The sequence below is a fragment of the Eublepharis macularius genome, chromosome 13 (assembly GCF_028583425.1).
Source record: "Eublepharis macularius isolate TG4126 chromosome 13, MPM_Emac_v1.0, whole genome shotgun sequence".
Classification (NCBI taxonomy): Eukaryota; Metazoa; Chordata; class Lepidosauria; order Squamata; family Eublepharidae; genus Eublepharis; species Eublepharis macularius.
In genome coordinates this window covers 7,439,587-7,457,324 of record NC_072802.1, presented here as the reverse complement: position 1 = coordinate 7,457,324, position 17,738 = coordinate 7,439,587, and the positions used below count along the sequence as shown (strand labels likewise).

General features: G+C 46.1%; 1 protein-coding gene across 3 annotated transcripts in view; it reads left to right on the top strand.

Moving 5' to 3' along the window:
• Window positions 1–17,738, top strand: part of LOC129341113 (ubiquitin carboxyl-terminal hydrolase 12-like) — a 64,484-nt gene that overhangs the window by 25,579 nt on the left and 21,167 nt on the right. For all 3 annotated transcript variants that reach the window (XM_054996072.1, XM_054996073.1, XM_054996074.1), the window contains exons 2-4: window positions 2,495–2,575; window positions 14,900–15,113; window positions 16,286–16,512. In XM_054996072.1, coding sequence (XP_054852047.1) covers window positions 2,495–2,575; window positions 14,900–15,113; window positions 16,286–16,512 — 522 coding nt within the window. The remainder of the gene's footprint in view (window positions 1–2,494; window positions 2,576–14,899; window positions 15,114–16,285; window positions 16,513–17,738) is intronic.

The window sequence follows — 17,738 nt, the reverse complement described above, 5'->3', positions numbered from 1 at the left end:
GAACATGTGACGCTAATATTACGGCAATTACATTAGCTACTGATCCACTCCTCAGACCAATTCAAGGTGCTAGTACTATCTTATAGAGTCCTGTGTGGTTGGGACCAGGGTATGATCCTGCCCAGGAGTTAGGATCGCAGGGAGAGGCCTACTGGCCATCCCGTCAACCAAAGAAGCTCAGTTGGTGGGTTCATGGGAGAAGGCCTTTTCAGTGGCAGCCCCACAACTGTAGGAGACTCTCCCCAGGAAGGTGCACCTCACTGTCTTGCTTCAGGACATCTTTGTTTATTTTTTTAATTTGTTTTTATTTAAGACAGCTTTATAATATACAGAATCACACAGAGCTGGAAGGGGCCATACAGACCTTCTAGTCCAACCTCCTGCCCAATGCAGGATGAGCCTAAAGCATCCCTGACAAGTATTCATCCAGCCTCTTCTTGAAAACTGTCAGTGAACGGGAGCTCACCACCTCCCTAGGCAGCTGATTCCACCTTGGAACTATGCTAACCTGGAAAAAGTTTTTCCTAATATCCAGCTGTACCTTTCTGCCTGTAATTTTGCGTCCTACCCTCTGCTGCCAACTGGAACAGCTCCTTGCCCTCCTTCAAATGACAGCCTTTCAAATATTTTAAAGAGAGCACTCATGTCTCCCCTCAACCTCCTCTTCTCCAAACTAAACATTCCCAAGGCCCTCAGCCTTTCCTCGTAGGGCTCAGTCTCCAGACTCCTGATCATCCTCGTCACTCTCCTCTGCACCCTCTCGATTTTGTCCACATCCTTTTTGAAGTGAGGCCTCCAGAACTGCACACAATACTCCAGGTGTGGCCTGACCAAGGCAGTATAGAGAGGGACTATGACCTCCTGCAATTTTGATGCTATGGCCCCTTTGATACAACCCAAGACTTGAGTTTGCCTTTTTTGCCACCGCATCACACCGCACCTTTGGAGGAAAGGTGGCTAATAAATAGTTTGAATAAATAAATAAGCGTTATGCTTCTACTGAAAATCACCAAGAGGGGCTCATAATAAATGACTGCTGAAAATATTAGGCACCACAATGAAATTTCTAGTTACCGAGATTTGTTAGACCCTGCATTATTAACCCTAATGTTTAAATGAAACTTCTACGTTCAGGGGCAGTCACTGGTGAGCAACAATTGCCTTCACTCCCCGCTTCTGTGTTTCATGTGGGTGGGTTGGCTGCTGTGAGAAGGACGGCTTGATGGACTTCTTGGTCTGATTCAACAAGATAGGTTTTAAGTTCTTGAAAATATGATTTGTGAAATAACTTTCAGCATTTCTTCATAATTGTTGTTACCCCTACACAAGCTGTTACTTCTGAATATGTACAATTGCTGTGAAAGAGCCATTTAACGTTACCATTAAACATGGTTATGGCTATGCATGTTTTTCTTGTATAGAAAATGGGAGAAGGAGGAATGTGATTTGACTCCCCCTTTATCATAATTGGTTTGTGGGCAGTTCTGTAAAACTGGGGATTTTAACACCAGAGGTATTTAGCTTAAAGAGACTCCTGCTTTTGGATAGCATTATGCTACATTACCAGTTTTGCTGTACCTGAAGTCTGTTTGAAGGGGTTTGAAGGGGAAATAGCTTTCAGATCAGCAAGAAGGCCTGACTGCTTGTCAGTGTGTAGGTTGCGTCATATCTCCCAATGCTGGAAGGATCTGCTCTTACAGCACTTTAATGAACTGTTTCTATTTATGAAGAGTTGCAGATGATAAAGAACTAAGGTTGGCCGGTTAGTAAAAAATGATGTGGTCAACTGGTCAGGTTTTTTTTAAAGCATTAACTTTATTAGAGCAACAAAAAAGATACTTTAAGCATCAATAGGTTTGATACTTAGCCAACTATGAAAGGAAATTAGTTAACTCTTACTGTAAAACAATTTTTAATTGAAGCAAAGTTATACCTTTTAGTAATGTTAGATAAGATTTCTGTAAATGTGAATGTTTTGCTGAACAGCTCTTCTCTTTGACTTTTTATTCTAGAACACTAAAATAAGCCTATAATTATAAGGGTTTTTTTTTAAAAAAAAACCTCTAAAACAAAAATAAAGTAAGAACAGTTGTTTTTCTTTTTAAGAAGAAAGCTCTGGTTTTAAAGGCAGTTATGCTGATTAGGCCAACTGGTTTTCCAAACCAGCTGCACCTGCAGTTGTAGGAAGAGGCAGGTGCCAAAGTTTTGCAAAGCTGCAAGGCTTTGTGCTCAGGGCTGAAAGAGAGGGGCAAACAGCTCTTGTTTCTGGCCTTGCTAACATATGGAACTTGAATGGGATGTAAAGGTATGCTACCACTTACACCAGGACATTCTTGGCTGGGGGAAAGAGTTGACTGTAGTTAGATAAGTAATCAGTTCAGCAGCCAACTGCCAATATTTGTGTGGTTAAGATTCTAGCATTCCAACTTGGTGTAAAATGTTTTTGAAACTATTTTTTTTCCTTGCCAGTAAGCCATGTTTTCTGTTTTCCCAGGGCGCCAATGCCTCCGCTTTGGAGAAAGAGATTGGTCCTGAGCAGTTTCCAGTGAACGAACATTACTTTGGCTTGGTCAACGTGAGTGGATTTTCTGTGCTGTATGCGGGTTTGTGATCAGTGTTGGCTTGCCTACCGAAATGGAGCAATGTGTCTGTGGGTGGTATTACTAACATAAAATGTACAGGACCTCAAATTTGCACTTAGAGACACGCAAACTGCACTTAAAAAAATTATATTTTTTGAATTTAAATAAAGCAAATTTTAAACAACTGTCGATTTCCTATTTTGGCAAGTGTTTAATTACTTAGCAATAGATAGAAATTCTGAGTCAGTTCCAGTGATATGGAGGTAGCTGACTTAAGGATTTTTTTTTTAATTCTTGCTCATAGGATAATAAACTTACAACACACTTTGTAAACTGCTCTGAGTGGGCTTTAAGTTGTTCTGAAGGGCAGTATATAAATCAAAATGTTATTTTATTATTATTTATTATTATAGCCTACTCATGTGAGCATGAAAACTTCAGAGCTATAAACTCATAGCAGGTGTGCTTGATCGCACCAATGGTCCTTGCAGGGCAGCTAACCTATTTTGCAGAGCAACCAACTTCTGGAAAGTTAGTAAGCAAGGCACAGAGGCATAACCTGCCCTATTGTTGCTCCTCAGCACTGGCATTCAGTGTTACTGCCTCTGAATATGGAGATTCTACTTATTTTTTATTTAAAGAATTTCTGTGTCACTGCTCTAGAGAACCTGTTTAAGGTGCGTATTTATTTATTTATTTGATTTATACCCCGCCCTCCCCACAGATGGACTCAGGGCAGCTAACAACATTTAAAAAATACATTAAAAGTCAAAAAACCATAAAAGCAATAATTTTTAAAAAGTCATTAAAATAGTCCAGGAGCAGGCTATTTAAACAAATATTGGGGGTCTGTATATGGGCATAGCAGATGGCCGAGGGCAGCCCCAGAAAAAGTGGTGGTCTTAGATGGAAGAAGGAGGATACCTGCTGGCACTCAGCCAAAGGCCCTATGGAAAATCTCCGTTTTACAGGCCCTTCGGAACTGTTAACAGGTCCCGCAGGGCCCAGATCTCCAGCGGGAGAGCGTTCCGCCAGGCCAGGGCCAGGGCAGAAAAGGAGTTGCTTGTCTGCAGAGCGGAACACCCTGCAGGGGACATAATGGAAGAGGTAGTCCCGCAGGTATGCAGGTCCCAATCCGTGAAGGGCTTTAAACATCAAGGTTAACACCTTGAACCGGATCCGGAACTCCACTGGAAGCCAGTGCAGCTGGCACAGCACAGGATGAATGTGCGCTCGGATTGGCATTCCAGTAAGGACACGTGCTGCTGCATTCTGGACCAGTTGTAACTTCCGGGTCAGGCCCAAGGGCAGCCCAGCGTAGAATGAGTTGCAGTAGTCTAGCCTGGAGGTGACCATTGGATGGATTACTGTGGCCAGGTCCCGGGGTGAAAGATAGGGCGCCAGTTGCCTGGCCTGTCAAAGATGAAAAAAGGCAGACCTGGCAACAGTTGTGACTTGGGCCTCCATTGAAAGTGTGGCATCCAAGGTCACACCCAGGCTCCTCACTGTCGGCGAAGGTTTCAATTATACCCCGTCGAGGGCTGGGAGCCGGGTCCCCAGCTTGATCACCCCACGACTCAGATCCAGAACCTCAGTCTTCCGGGGATTCAGTTTCAGGCAACTCTGATGTAACCATACCGTCACGGCCTCAAGACCCTTGGCCAAGGAATCCACAGCGAGATTAGACTGGCCGTCCATCAACATATAGAGCTGAGTGTCATCCGCATACTGGTGGCAACCCAGCCCAAAGCTGCGGGCTAACTGGTCGAGGGGGCACATATAGATGTTAAATAGCATCGGGGAAAGAATCGCCCCCTGAGGGACGTCGCATACCAAAGAATAGTGAGCAGACATCTGTTCCCTGAGTGCCACCCTCTGTCCCCGATTGCGAAGGAAGGAGTTCAGCCATTGCAGGGCTGTTCCACGAATCCCCACATCGGCAAGGCGGTGGATCAGAAGATTATGATCAACTGTGTCGAATGCTGCTGTAAGATCTAAAAGTATCAGCAGTGCCAACCAGCCCCAGTCCAGGTGTTGCTGCAGATCATCTGTGAGGGCGACCAGAGCCGTCTCTGTACCATGGCCAGGCCTGAAGCCGGACTGGAATGGATCCAGGATAGAGGCATCATCCAGGTATACCTGCAGCTGTTCTGCTACCGCCCTCTCAGTTATCTTACCCAGGAATGGAAGATTCAAAACTGGGCGGTAATTGGCTGGATCCACAGGATCCAGTGATGGTTTCTTTAATAATGGCCACACCACTGCCTCCTTCATTGAGTCTGGAAAAACCCAGAACTCAGAGAAAGATTAATGATGTCAGCTAATGGTGCCTGAATCCCATCACCGCCAGTTTTCACCAGCCATGATGGGCACGGGTCCAGTGGGCATGTGGTATGTTTCACAGCATCCAGGACCCTGCCTACCTCCTCCTGGGAGAGTGGCCTGAATTGATCTAATATCAACCCTGAGGATGACCAAGGGGCCTCCAGTACACATATTGCATCAACCGTGGTGGACAGATACCGGTGGAGTGACACGATCTTATCCGCAAAAGCCTCACAGCTTATTACCGAATTTACATTTTTATTTGTCCTATGTGTGAGGGACATTAAAGACCGAATCACTCTGGAAAGTTGTGCTGGGCGAGAACTATCGGACGCAATGGAAGCTGCATAGTAGTCTCTCTTTGCAGCTTTCACTGCCATCTCATAGGCCTTCATAAACGTCCTATAAGATGTTCTTGTCACTTCATCACGGAGTCGCCGCCGCACTCGCTCTAGCCATCTCAGCTCCGATTTCATTTGTCATAGCTCATCAGTATACCAAGGAGCTACTCTAGTTTGGGGGCGGAGAGGGCAACGGAGCAATCTTGTCGATAGCTTCAGAGAGATGGGCATTCCAGTCCTCTATCAGCTCATCCATTGAGCCACCAGGGGGTATTGGATCCCGCAGAGCATTCTGGAATTCAGTTGGATCCATTTGACTCCACGGGCGAGCATAAATCAGCTCGTTGCCCAAGCAGGAGGTGGGGGTCATGGTGCCCAGACAAGCCCTCAGGACGAGGTGGTCTGACCATGGCACTGCTATAGGTTCATCCAGATCCACCTGTATCCCCACCCTAAAGATCAAATCCAGCGTGTGTCCTGCTTGATGTGTGGGTGTCGATAAAAACTGGGAGAGTCCTAATGCCTCCATGGAGGCAATCAGGTACATGGCCCGTGAGGAGATAGCATCATCGGCATGGACATTGAAGTCCCCCAAGACCAGAAGCCTGGGGTACTCGAAGGCCCAGCCAGCCACCGCCTCTAACAGGCCAGGCACAGCATCTGCTGGTGCGCTGGGCGATCAGTACACCAGAGAGATGGCTATACCTCTTGAAGCCGTATGTTCCATCGGCTGGGCATCACCGTGGAGAAAGTTCTGCTCTTTTGACAGTATTCACTTGGCTGATTGAAGGTGCAAGAGGTAGAATTTCACTTGCTTTAAGGGATACCCAAATTCGTTTTCTTCTTTCCTAAAGCATATATGCGTCTTTCTCGTACTTTCAGTGTTCTGTTCTTCCCAGAGCACTCTTGCGACACTGTAACTCTGAGAGTTGGTGCCACCTCAGAGGCTCCCTGCAGTGTGGGAGCTCTGCTATGAGGGTGTGTCTCCAGGTGATTTCTGATCTTCTGCAAAATAACTTTGCTGCCAGGGATTCCAGTCATTGAGGAATGCCCTTGCTAATCCACTGGCAAGGTAATCTGTTTTTATGTTTTATCCCCTGGCAGTTTTTGTTGCGGAGGTGGTTCTGCTAGCAGCAAAAGGGTCATTGATGGTGCATACTGTCCTTTCTTTGGCCCCATCACACCTGCTTTACTGTTTTCATTATTCTAGTGTGGCTCTCCTTTTTTTCATTCCCACTGATGGCTTTGGCAGTTTTGATCAGCTCCTTTTCCTGCACTATAGCAGTAATCTCAATTTTTTTCCTGAGTGGCAACTGCTGCTCCTTGACTACCATATCTTGCACCTCTAATTGGGTAAGAGTCTGTACTGAGGCTATCGCAGGACTTGGACCCTTCTTCTTGTGCTAGTGACTGTGTTCGAGACTCAAACATTCAAAATGTTCCTCTTCCTTAAAGTAGGGGTGTAACCCCTTGTTAACTTTTTGCACTTCCCTGATGCTTCATTTTTAATGTACAGCATTGTGGAAGGAGGACATTGTGGGTTCTAACCTGTGTCCCTCCATTCATAGAGATCCACAATGTTAATGTGCCCAATGCCCTGGCCAGGATTCCCTACCAGGGGTTGCCTTTCAGCCCTCATGTCTCACAACACTATCAGTTTTATTAGTCATGACTCCAAGAGAGACCTGGCAGTATCCTCATGCAACTCTTCTTTATGAGTCGATAGAGGCTATCACACTCTGCCTTGACTTTTCGATGTCCTTTACCTTGCTTGGCTCTCCCCTCTTGAGCACTGTGTTTTCCTTGCTGCATACCTGTTTTGGCAGAGAGTTTTAGAGAGCTCCCAGCTTCTTTAGAAGCGCCTCTGGGCGAATGTCAGTGAGACGCTAAGTGTCTGTTGGGAAGTTGGTCCTCCATAGTCTCTTACTTTGAGAGCTTCACACCCACCTCCTTCAGGAAGTGAGCTACTCTCCCAGCGTGGGACTGCACAGAAGCTGCAAAGATGAAAATGGTTGTGTATCGAGCTTTTGCCCGTGTCTGAAACTAAGCTTCTACCAGCCAAGAGAAAGACGTATCTCTCTCCGGGAGAGTTTACAGCAATTAGTTTTCAGACCTGTCAAACAGATAAGTTCTTTGAACCAGCTGTTTATCAGTCCATTTATTTATATAGGGTTCAGTATTGCTTTGCAACTCTTTATCAAACACACAGACACCTGTTTAGAGTTTATTTCACTTTATTGAAAATACACCCTAGTTTTTTAATGAAGCAAGTAATCAAAATAAAGGCTATTAAGACAAATCCTATAAAAACAGAACACAGAAAGGCAATAAGAAATAAGTTTGCTAACATTTCTTAATAAATCCTAACATGCTCAAAGTTTCTATGAAATACATAGGTAGAATAAGTTCTCACCTAGATTCTCTCAAGAGATTTCTTCCATCAGTACCCTGCCATTCTATCTGTGTTTGCAATTATATACCTCATCATATGCGAATATTTAAGGTCTATTCACATGATAGCACAAACAAATAATGATTGGTTTGACACTTCACTGAATATTCATAATCTCCATAGTGCAGCCTTCCAATTAGTAAAAAATTACGTCATACTCAAACTTACAACAACAAAACTACAAATCTCTGAGAGGTGTCAGGAAAAGTTAAGTTGAACGATCACCATTGGTTGAATCTCTGATAGAGGAACATTAATCTCGACAGAGTCCACTATTTTAATTAACTGTCACAGGATGAAAGCACACCTATTGAATTACCTAACACATAGAAAAAATACACAGACAGTTCATGCAAAGTTTAAAAGTTCATCTAGAGAATACAAGAGCTTGGCCTAGTATTGATTAGTATTGATTATTGTCATGTGCTTTTAATCTATATTGACATAACAGTTGCACTTAACCTGTAACTATTGTTCATCAAGTGGTCTTCTATGCAGGCACACATCCCTCCTGCCCACCCCGCTGTGAACTCTCTGGAACCTTCATTTCTGGGGGATCTTCAGTGGCGGCATGGTGAGAACTGAATAGCTCCCCTCCTCCTGGTCATGCGCCCAAAAGAGGAGGGGCACTCCTAGCCTTCTAGAAGGCTCTGGAAATCTTTGTGGATGGCCTGTACATGCACAGTCCCAATGTGTGCCTGCACAGACCACTCAATGAACAACAGTTACAGGTAAGAGCAACCCTGTTTAGAGCAGGACCCTAAAACATGGCTTAATCCAAATTCCTATTTGTATCAGAACAGTTTCAATCTCAGTACAGCATGTAATGAGGAAAAGAGGTAGGGAACTTAGCAATTTTCAGGTTCATTTTTGTCATGAACAAACTGCACTTCAATGTTTTCAGATGTAAAACAAGTTTGTGTGGCAAAAACATCTCTCTCAAGGGTTGTCTTAAGGTCTGTCCCAGGGCTGCAGCAGCCTGGATGACCCAGAGGAAAGTCAGTACTGTAAAATAAATAGAAGGTGGGTGGGAGAGAGGGTGTTAAAATGTCTTTTTCACTACCCACAGTATTCACAAGAGTATGAAGTCCATTTCCTGTAATAACTTCTTGGTCTCATGTTTCCTCTTTCCATCATAAAGGCCCCTTCCCCAGCCTCAACATTCTTTCTTCCGGTTATTATTACTCCTCTGTCACAATATGAAATGTTCTCTCCTGGGAAGCTACCAGCTGGCAGGCAACACCCCACCCAAGAGCATTTGGATGCAAATGACTGGAACCGCACAGCCCTGCAAAGCGCTGCTCCATTCTAGTTAGGTTGGAACTCCCAAGCGAACCCTTTGTATGGGCTTCTCCAGCCTGTTCTGCAGCTTTTAAGGCAGCCTTGCAAATGTCCACCCAACATCCTGGTGCACCAGCTTAGACATGCACGTGTTAGTTATTTGTGGCACACCGCAGGTTTAAAATAGCCAACAATTTCATAGGTTTTTTCTTCCCAACTTGACCTGGTTACATAGAGGAAATTCTGGCTTGTTCCTGACTGCTGGGCATGCAGTTGCTTCCAAGTCTGTTCTGAAAGGGATCCGCCTGGGGCTTCTAGAGACTTGGTGAGCAGAGGCCATGATTTTTTATCGCACTTCTCCCATCCTCTTTCAAGTCTGCTCTGCTCCTCTTGACCCAAGGAGGGCTGCAGCATTCCTCAAGCACAACTTCAAGTAGCAAACTGCAAAGATGCAAAAATCCTATAGTATAGAAGACCTCAGTTGTGGATAAAGGTAGTCTTTCTGCTTTGGCAGCATGCAGGAAGAGATGGAAGATCAGCAATGAGAAGATAAACTGACTTCTGTGTCATATTAAAGATTTTTTGCACCTTTGTGATTCTGCCTCTTCAGTCAGAACCTGCTGTTTTAGGCAAACAGTTGCAAGTGTGTCGCTACTTGCCTGGGTTTAATTCTGGGACCTCCTGCATGCGAAGCAGATTCTCTGCCACTGAGCCATGACCCCTCCCAGTACCTCTGAATCGCAACCTTCCTATTTCCACGTGGTTGATACAGCACTTAACATGTGGTGGGGAGTGCAGTGGCTGGTCCTGTGCTTCCATTCAGTGCTCAAATTCACTTAATATTTGCAACTGGATCTCACATTTAAAAAGGGATCTAGACACAGACGCCAGGACATACAGGCCTGATCTGTGCCCTTCCCCCTCCCCTAGCCTTGAGAAGCGTCCATCACCCAGCAGTACTGAATATGTCTAACACATGGATGTTAGGCTGGGCAATACAATCCTGATATCAGAGCAGATGCATTGTGTTGTCTACAGAGGGCATTATAACATCACACTGAGGGTATTACAGCCATCATCTTGTCCAGGCAGAGAAGCTGGTTAGCACAAGTTGGAACCGCAAAATGCCACAGAAAATCTTGCATCTGCAAATTCAGTGCTAGCAGGACATAATTATGCAAGTGAAGCAAATTATGCTTATGCTATTTGAGTGTATAATTGAGGAAGCCAATTGGAATTATTCATTCATTGTCAGTCTTCTTGTGCAGTCCCACATGGGGCTGTGCATGCCCAGGCCTGCTGATCAGAGGTTTTGTAGCTTTAAAAAGTCAATAGATGGCACTTGATGCCTCCCAGGGTGCAGCCATAGCTGTTTTCCCGCCTAAAGAGCCTGTACCCGGGAGGCGTGGTGCCCTCCATCTTCAGTTTCTCTTTTGCCTGCTGGCAAGAGAGACTAGCTGTAGCATTTAGTAGAGGCTTTGAGTCAGCGTTTTTTTCTCTTCCATTCTTCACCTAAGAAAGGAAAAGACTTGTGAGTAATGGGTGAAAAGGCCTTATTCAAGCATTGTTCCAAGTGCAACACAAATGTGACAAAGATCGACAGTCATTTGCTCTGCCTTCTTTGCTTAGGCAAGGAGCATAACACTCAACCATGCAAGGTCTGCCAGGGCTTTACACCAAAAGCACATGCAGAACGGGCCAGTCGGTTGAAAGCAGCCTTTTGGGGAAAAGCACTCGCAGTGGCAACTCCAGGATCAAAATCGAGGCCCCCCCCCCCCGATAACGCCGTGGAGCAGATGGATCCAACCCCGACTCCATCAGCCTGGACTGACCGTTGGAACCAGCAGTGCCTCAGAACCGACTTCCTTCCATCTCTGGTGAGGCCCCAACTTTGTTCGTCTCGCCTGGATCTGAAAGTACTTGGAACCAAGTTCACCTATGTGCTCGGAACCATCAGTGCCTCGGACCCGATGGTCAAGGTCGAGAGACCCAATCTCACCAGCGTTGATGGCGTCGACTCAGGTGCAGCGTCTGGAGCCAACAGGTCTTGAACTGTCCACTCCAACTGAACCACCAAGGAATAAGCGAGCAAAGACAAAGCACTTATCCAGCAAAGACCCTGACAAAGTTCAGGCGCTGAGGGAATTGCACTCCTCGGACGTAGAAATGCTGTGCTCTGGGAAGCATCAGGCACCCTCTAGTGACTTTTTAAAGCTACAAAACCTTCAATTGGCAGGCCTGTGCGTGTGCAGTCCCATGTGTGCCTGCACAGAAGACCTCAGTGAACAACAGTTACAGGTAAGTGCAACTCTGTTTTCAGAATCAGTAGAAATGCTGCTGGGTCCTCAGGGCCGGCGCGCCCATTGAGACCAGGTAGGCGGTGGGTGTGGGGTGCCGGAGGGGGCGCCGGAAGAGGTGCGGGGGGTGGGAGTGCACGTCACGGAGCTGCAGCCTCCTACCCCTCCCGCCCCGTGCTGCCGCCACCGCCAGCACACGCCCCTGGCCATGCTCAGCAGCCGCGGGCAGGCATCTGCGGCGGCACAGGGCAACCGAGCGGGAGAGCTCGGAGGCCACCTGTGCCCCGTCCCAGCCGCCTGCCACAGCAATTGGGCTGGCTGCATGCATGTGCCTGTGATGACATAACATGTGACGTTGTCACGCAGGCTGGTGCGTGTGTGCGCATGCGCCCAGCCCACCGGCCGGCCGCAGGCACCGAAAACCCTGGCGCTGCTGCTGCAGGTCCTCCTTAATGGTTAATTCGCAGATTGGTGGAAGAGATGCTGGAAGCTCAGCCAGCTGTCTGTGGCAATGGGGGAGTTGGGTCAAGAGCTGTTTAGTATTTCCTCTTTTACATGCTGCTCAGACCAGCCCTTGGATTGGATCCTGTGGATCTGTTCTCCTAATGGTGCTGCTTTCCCCTGACGTGAGGAGCATTCCCTGGTGCAGAGGCCCTTGCATTTGGGGAACGTGCCACCATTAGCAGAACAGCAGCAGCTCCTTGCCAGTTTTGTTCTATTGGCTTATTCCATTAAATTGAGGTTGGTGATGTAATTGATGAAGACAAGAAAACTGTACCTAAACTTGCTTAGTTTGGAGTCGGGCTTCCATCTCTGTCCCTCATTTTTCTGTAAACAGGAAGGTTATGTTTCAGTGTCTTGCAGCTTCAGATCTGGGATTCCTATGAAGCAAACGTGACTCTAGTCTTTCAGTCTGGAAATTGACTCTCAGAATCACAGAATCACACAGAGCTGCAAGGGGCCATACAGACCTTCTAGTCCAACCCCCTGCCCAATGCAGGATGAGCCTGAAGCATCCCTGTCAAGTATTCATCTAGCTTCTAATTGAAAACTGCCAGTGAGGGGGAGCTCACCACCTCCCTAGGCAGCTGATTCCACCTTTGAACTACTCTGACCCTGAAAAAGTTTTTCCTGATGTCCAGCCGGTACCTTTGTGCATGTAATTTAAGCCCGTTGCTTCGGGTCCTACCCTCTGCTGCCAACTGGAACAGCTCCTTGCCCTCCTCCAAAGAAAACCTCAATGAAGAAGGCCTCAATGAAGACCTTCTTTTGAAAGCCTTCTGCTAAAGTTTTTTGTGTGTAGATTTTGGTGATCACGGGTAGCTGAATTCCCAGACATGCTGCACTGTGCGATGCATGGCCTTCTGCAGGCTTGATTAGTTGTGTGTTACTTCTGTTTGTTGTAAGTATATCACTCAGTATGTTCCATACATGTAGATTCTCATCAGAAAATCAGTCTGAGGTTTGGCAGTATCTTGGAGAAGGGGGGGAGATGTTTGTAAGGGACTGAAACTAGATTAAGCAGTCTAATCAAACAAGTTTTACTGTGGTGAAAATTAAATCGCTCTCATTAATCTCATTAATATGAAGAGCTGGAAACAAAGCCAACTGTGCTGATATATCCTTCTCTCTGTTTTCTGGTACCTGTAGAAAGGCAACATCTAAGTTGCTAGTGCATCGGCCATCCTCTCTAGAGACTGCGTCCCCTCCACTCTGTCCTCTTTTTCTCTGAAATGAAACAGTCTTCAGATATGACAGATGCAAAACAGCTGCTTCTAGCTATCTCGACATTGGGCACGTTGCCAGTATTATCCTTGTAAACAGGAAATATGAACTAAATGTCTCATGTGCCCTCAAAGGCATTTTTCCTTTGTCACATGCAGGCAATTGCAAATTGTTCTTAGCCAACCTATCCCCTCCTTCTCCAGTACAAGCTGACCCAGAGGGAGTCTGCATCTTTCCTTGGACGAAGGGAGCTCTGTTGTGCTCCTGGAGATTCTTGGATGCAAGAACCTGCTGGGCGTCAAAAACTGCCTGCTCTGCCCTCCCCACTGGCCTGCATTGACCAGCCTTGCTGGGGAGTGACAGCACCTCTGGGGCAACGTTCTGTAGGGCGCTATACCCTTCACACAATTAATTAATGAGGCCAGTTTATGCAACAACCGTGAAGTTAAGAATATCTGGCTGTTAAATCTCATTTCTGAGTTCTGGGTTCATAGATACAGATCTTATAAATATGGATGATTTTATTAATTCTTTGCCTGTGCAGAGCAGAGTCTAGCAGCTTCTAGAATGAAAGACCTGAAATTTGCCACGAGAAACGCTTCTTGCTTAATAGAACGAGGGGTTCTTACATGCTGGAAATCTGGCTTTGGCTTCCGTGGTCTCTGTCTGCTAAATCATGTCACAATATTGTGTGAGCTTTGAGCCTTGGGTGTTCTCAGAGTACAAATCTGAAACTGTCTTATGTGGAGTCTGAACACGCAAGGCAAGTGCTCTCTCACTGAGCGGTGGCCCCTCTCATTACATTTTGTCTAATCAAGTTAGTCTCTCTCACTTTTGGGTGGTAGGGAAAATATTCCGACTTTTCAGTGTTTGGGGATTCTTTTTTAAAGCCATTGGATCAGTGACTGCATGCTCTGCACTCTCAGAGTCTCTGACTTTCTGCAAGTCTTTTCACCTCCATGCAGCTGGATTTCAGTTTCTTTATCTATTTATTTGCTTCATTTACACCCCTTCTTTCTCACTGGTGAGGCCCCCAAGTGGCTTGTACTGTGCTCCTCTCTCCTTCCTCCCCATATGAGCCCCTGCTCCACCTGAGGCTGTCCCCTCTGTTTGGGCTCCAGGCATGCTGTTGTTCAGGGGCTGTGCCCACACTGGAATAGTCTGCCCAACATAGTATGGGAAGCTCCTACCGCTCTTTTCCTTCCATAAAAAGAGTGAAATGGAATTATTTTGATGTGCCTTTTGGAGAAGTAACTGATGAATGACAATGTTTTGATATAATGTATTTTAACATGTGTGTTAGCGGTGTTTTATAACTCCATGTTTACCTTTTGTAAGCTGCCTTGGGCATTGTGGAAAGGCAGGAAATAAAATTTATATACTAAATGTATTTAAAATATTTATCCTCACAACATTTCTGTGAGGTAGGTTAGGCTGAGAGGGTGTGACTCTTTCATGGTCACCCAGCAAGCTCCCATGACTGAGCAGGGATTCAAACATGGGTCTCCCAGATTCTACTCTGACTTTCTAACCACTACATGACACTGGCTCTCTATGGGTGCCACGGGAAAGGGGGCCAGCAAACTGCTAAGCCCCCAGTGGTGTGCAACTGCAGAAGCTGCCCCTGCAGGAACCAAGTGTTGGGTAGCAGGAGACTTGGGCATGAGACGGGAAGCTTACGCAGGGAAGTGGGGAGCCTTGGCCCTCTCAATGGGTAATTCCTACAGAGGCCAATTGGTGGTGTGGGGTATCAAAAGGAGGAGAGAAAAGTGCCTCCAAGGGTCAGATTAGCTGGGAGAGTAACCCATTGCTAGGTGGCCGCTGGCTCCTAGGCCCTTTTTAGTAGACTATGTATGATCATTGCATTCTTCTTTTCTTTTACTTTCTCCTAATCAGTTTGGCAATACCTGCTACTGCAACTCCGTTCTACAGGCACTTTATTTTTGTCGCCCATTTCGGGAAAAGGTTTTGGCATACAAGGTTCAGCCCCGCAAGAAGGAAAGTCTCCTGACGTGCCTCTCTGACCTCTTCAATAGCATTGCAACTCAGAAGAAGAAGGTGGGGGTCATCCCACCCAAGAAATTTATTTCTCGGCTGAGGAAAGAAAATGGTAACTAAGCATCCTAATACTCCTAGCACCCTTCAGTGTCTGGAAATGTAGGGCTCATTCTGATGTGACATTTATGGACATGTGCTCCTTCATCACTGTTCCAGAAGCATTAGTAGATCTGGGCCATTTATGATGGCCTCCTTTTCACTGAATCATCATCCTTCCTTGAGGCGTGGATCAATGCTGGCCTAGGAAGGAATGGTGATGGGCATCTGAGACTACTGTAGAGTGCAAGAAGGAGCCACACTGCAGTGAATTTAAGCCTAAAGGATAATGTCAAAAGGTGCCCATGGACATCACAGGTCTTTGGCAACTTGATTCTCCAATTTTCTTACATAATTCAGCTAATTCAAAGGAGGATGGGTATGGCTTAGTCATACCAGATGGGTCTTGGCCTCCACTCATGTGGCACGTGTGGTTTTCAGAGAATCTTCAGAATCTGGCCAAAGAGTGGTCCAACTCCAGAGCTTTCCCTAGTTGGAACGGGCCAAAAATATATTTTGCCCTGGGCTACAGATCCCCTCCTATTTACCTCCGTAACTTTATAGCATGGAATTGCACATGCGCACTCCTTTTTTTTAATTAAAAATCACAGATTTTACCACCCATTGATTAAAGTTTGTTAAAGCTTCTAGAAGCCAATGAAAAATGCTTCAGAGGGTGTTTCTTGATTGCCAGTTGATTATCCCTAACAAACCCCCTTCCAAGTTTCCAGAGCTGAATGTTACCCATTGCAGCAACCAGAAGAATGGAGGCAGTTCTGCCATGGTGGCAGCCACCTCTGATGGAAGAATTAGCCAAAAGGAAAGGGGCAGATTTGTCGCAAGAGGTACAGTCCGCTTGATGATCCCACAGGCCCCATTGAAATTAATGGCGGGGGGCATACAAGAGCTTTTGTGCCTCATTCATGGGTTGGATCCTTTGGCACCAGGAGCCTCCTGTTGTTGTAAGAGGCTGGATCCAACCCAACTGAAGGAAGTGAAGTAGGGACTTGCTCTTAGGACTTCCCTCCTTGTGCATCTGTTTATCCTCCCCGATAGGATTTATGGATCTGGGAGCAGGCCCCACACTGCTGGAGCTTTGATAACAGCCAAAGATTTGCACTGCAAGGGCCCAGATAGCATCCTGATGAGTCTTTTCTTGTTTCTCTTGTTCCTGTCGCTTATTTCCAGAATTGTTTGACAATTACATGCAACAAGATGCACATGAATTTCTGAACTACCTGTTGAACACAATTGCTGACTTGCTACAGGAAGAAAAAAAGCAGGAGAAGCAGAACGGCAAACTTCAGAATGGAAGCATTGGCAGTGATGAAGGGGAGAAGACCGACCTCACGTGGGTCCATGAAATCTTCCAGGGGACACTCACGAATGAAACCAGATGTCTTAACTGTGAAGCTGTATGTTAAAGAAATCACAAACACCCTAAATTCTAATTTGCATGATTCTTTCCTAACAGTCTTTACTGACTTTTCTTCTAGTTTTCGAAACAGTGAGCCAACATTTAGCTAGAATATGTTTCTGGGTCTATTTTTGAGCAGTGGGTGGGCCTTAGCCAGCGAAGAGCTAATTGAACTAATCCTGGATGGTCCTGCTGAGGAATGGGAGCTCAGCCCCCCTCGGGCCAGGGGTCCATCAAGGACTGCCCTGTGGCTCTGCAGGGCCACAAGCGGAGAGTCTTTCCCAGAACTGTGTTTGAGACCCTTTAGTTCAGGGTGGCAGAGATGGATTCTGGGATCTTCTGCTAGCATTCAAAACCCATTCACGTGCGCCATTCACGAGGCGTCATTCTGTCTGCCTGTGTCCAAACAGGTCGTCTTATGGTCCTTCGCACACCACTGGCGTATGTTAGAAGGGTTTTTCCATTACTGCATCTCTGTGCTAATTTAATATGCATTTTGCGGTGCTAGGTAGGACACCTGTATCTTGTTATAATCTAGCAAAACAGTTTAGCAAGCAGATGGATTATGGGGGGAACTTAATCTGAATGCTCTTATTGCGTGAACCTGAACAGTCACTTTATGGCCTGTTCAAACATTGCATTTTTATGTGTATGCCTAAGATAATGGAATGTCTGTGACGAATGGAGACACTTTGTACCGAGTACGGTCAGGAGAAAAGCTGGGCTTCACTTAGCCTATGAAACAGTTCTGAACCTCGCAGATACAAGATTCTTTTCATGCTCATGAGAGATATAAAGGGGCATCTTAACAGTGCTCCAAGACTCCTTTTAGTTTCTGTGGCAACAGACTGACATGGCTGTTCTACTGCTGGAACTTGTTTTCCTTCTCCGGAGATCCCTTGCCACAGCAACTAATCATCTGTATTCTCGTTCTGCATAAAGGTACCTTTGTCCAACCTGGGCATGCATCAGCCATATTTGTGAGTCAGAAATCATTTTCATCAGTTTAACCTCTTCTGGAACTGGAGTAAATGCTGACATACACCGGAATGCGTTTTAAGATTGTGTATCTGCTTGCAAGACTGAAGTCATTTCCAGTCTTAGTAGCATAAATTCTCAGGACTCTGCTGTGCTGCAGCCACGGTCAGAACACTGCAAGCCCCCCTATGCTAGCAACTCAGAGCAGCCTGCTCTCAGCCCCAAATTCACATCATTTTCTGAAGT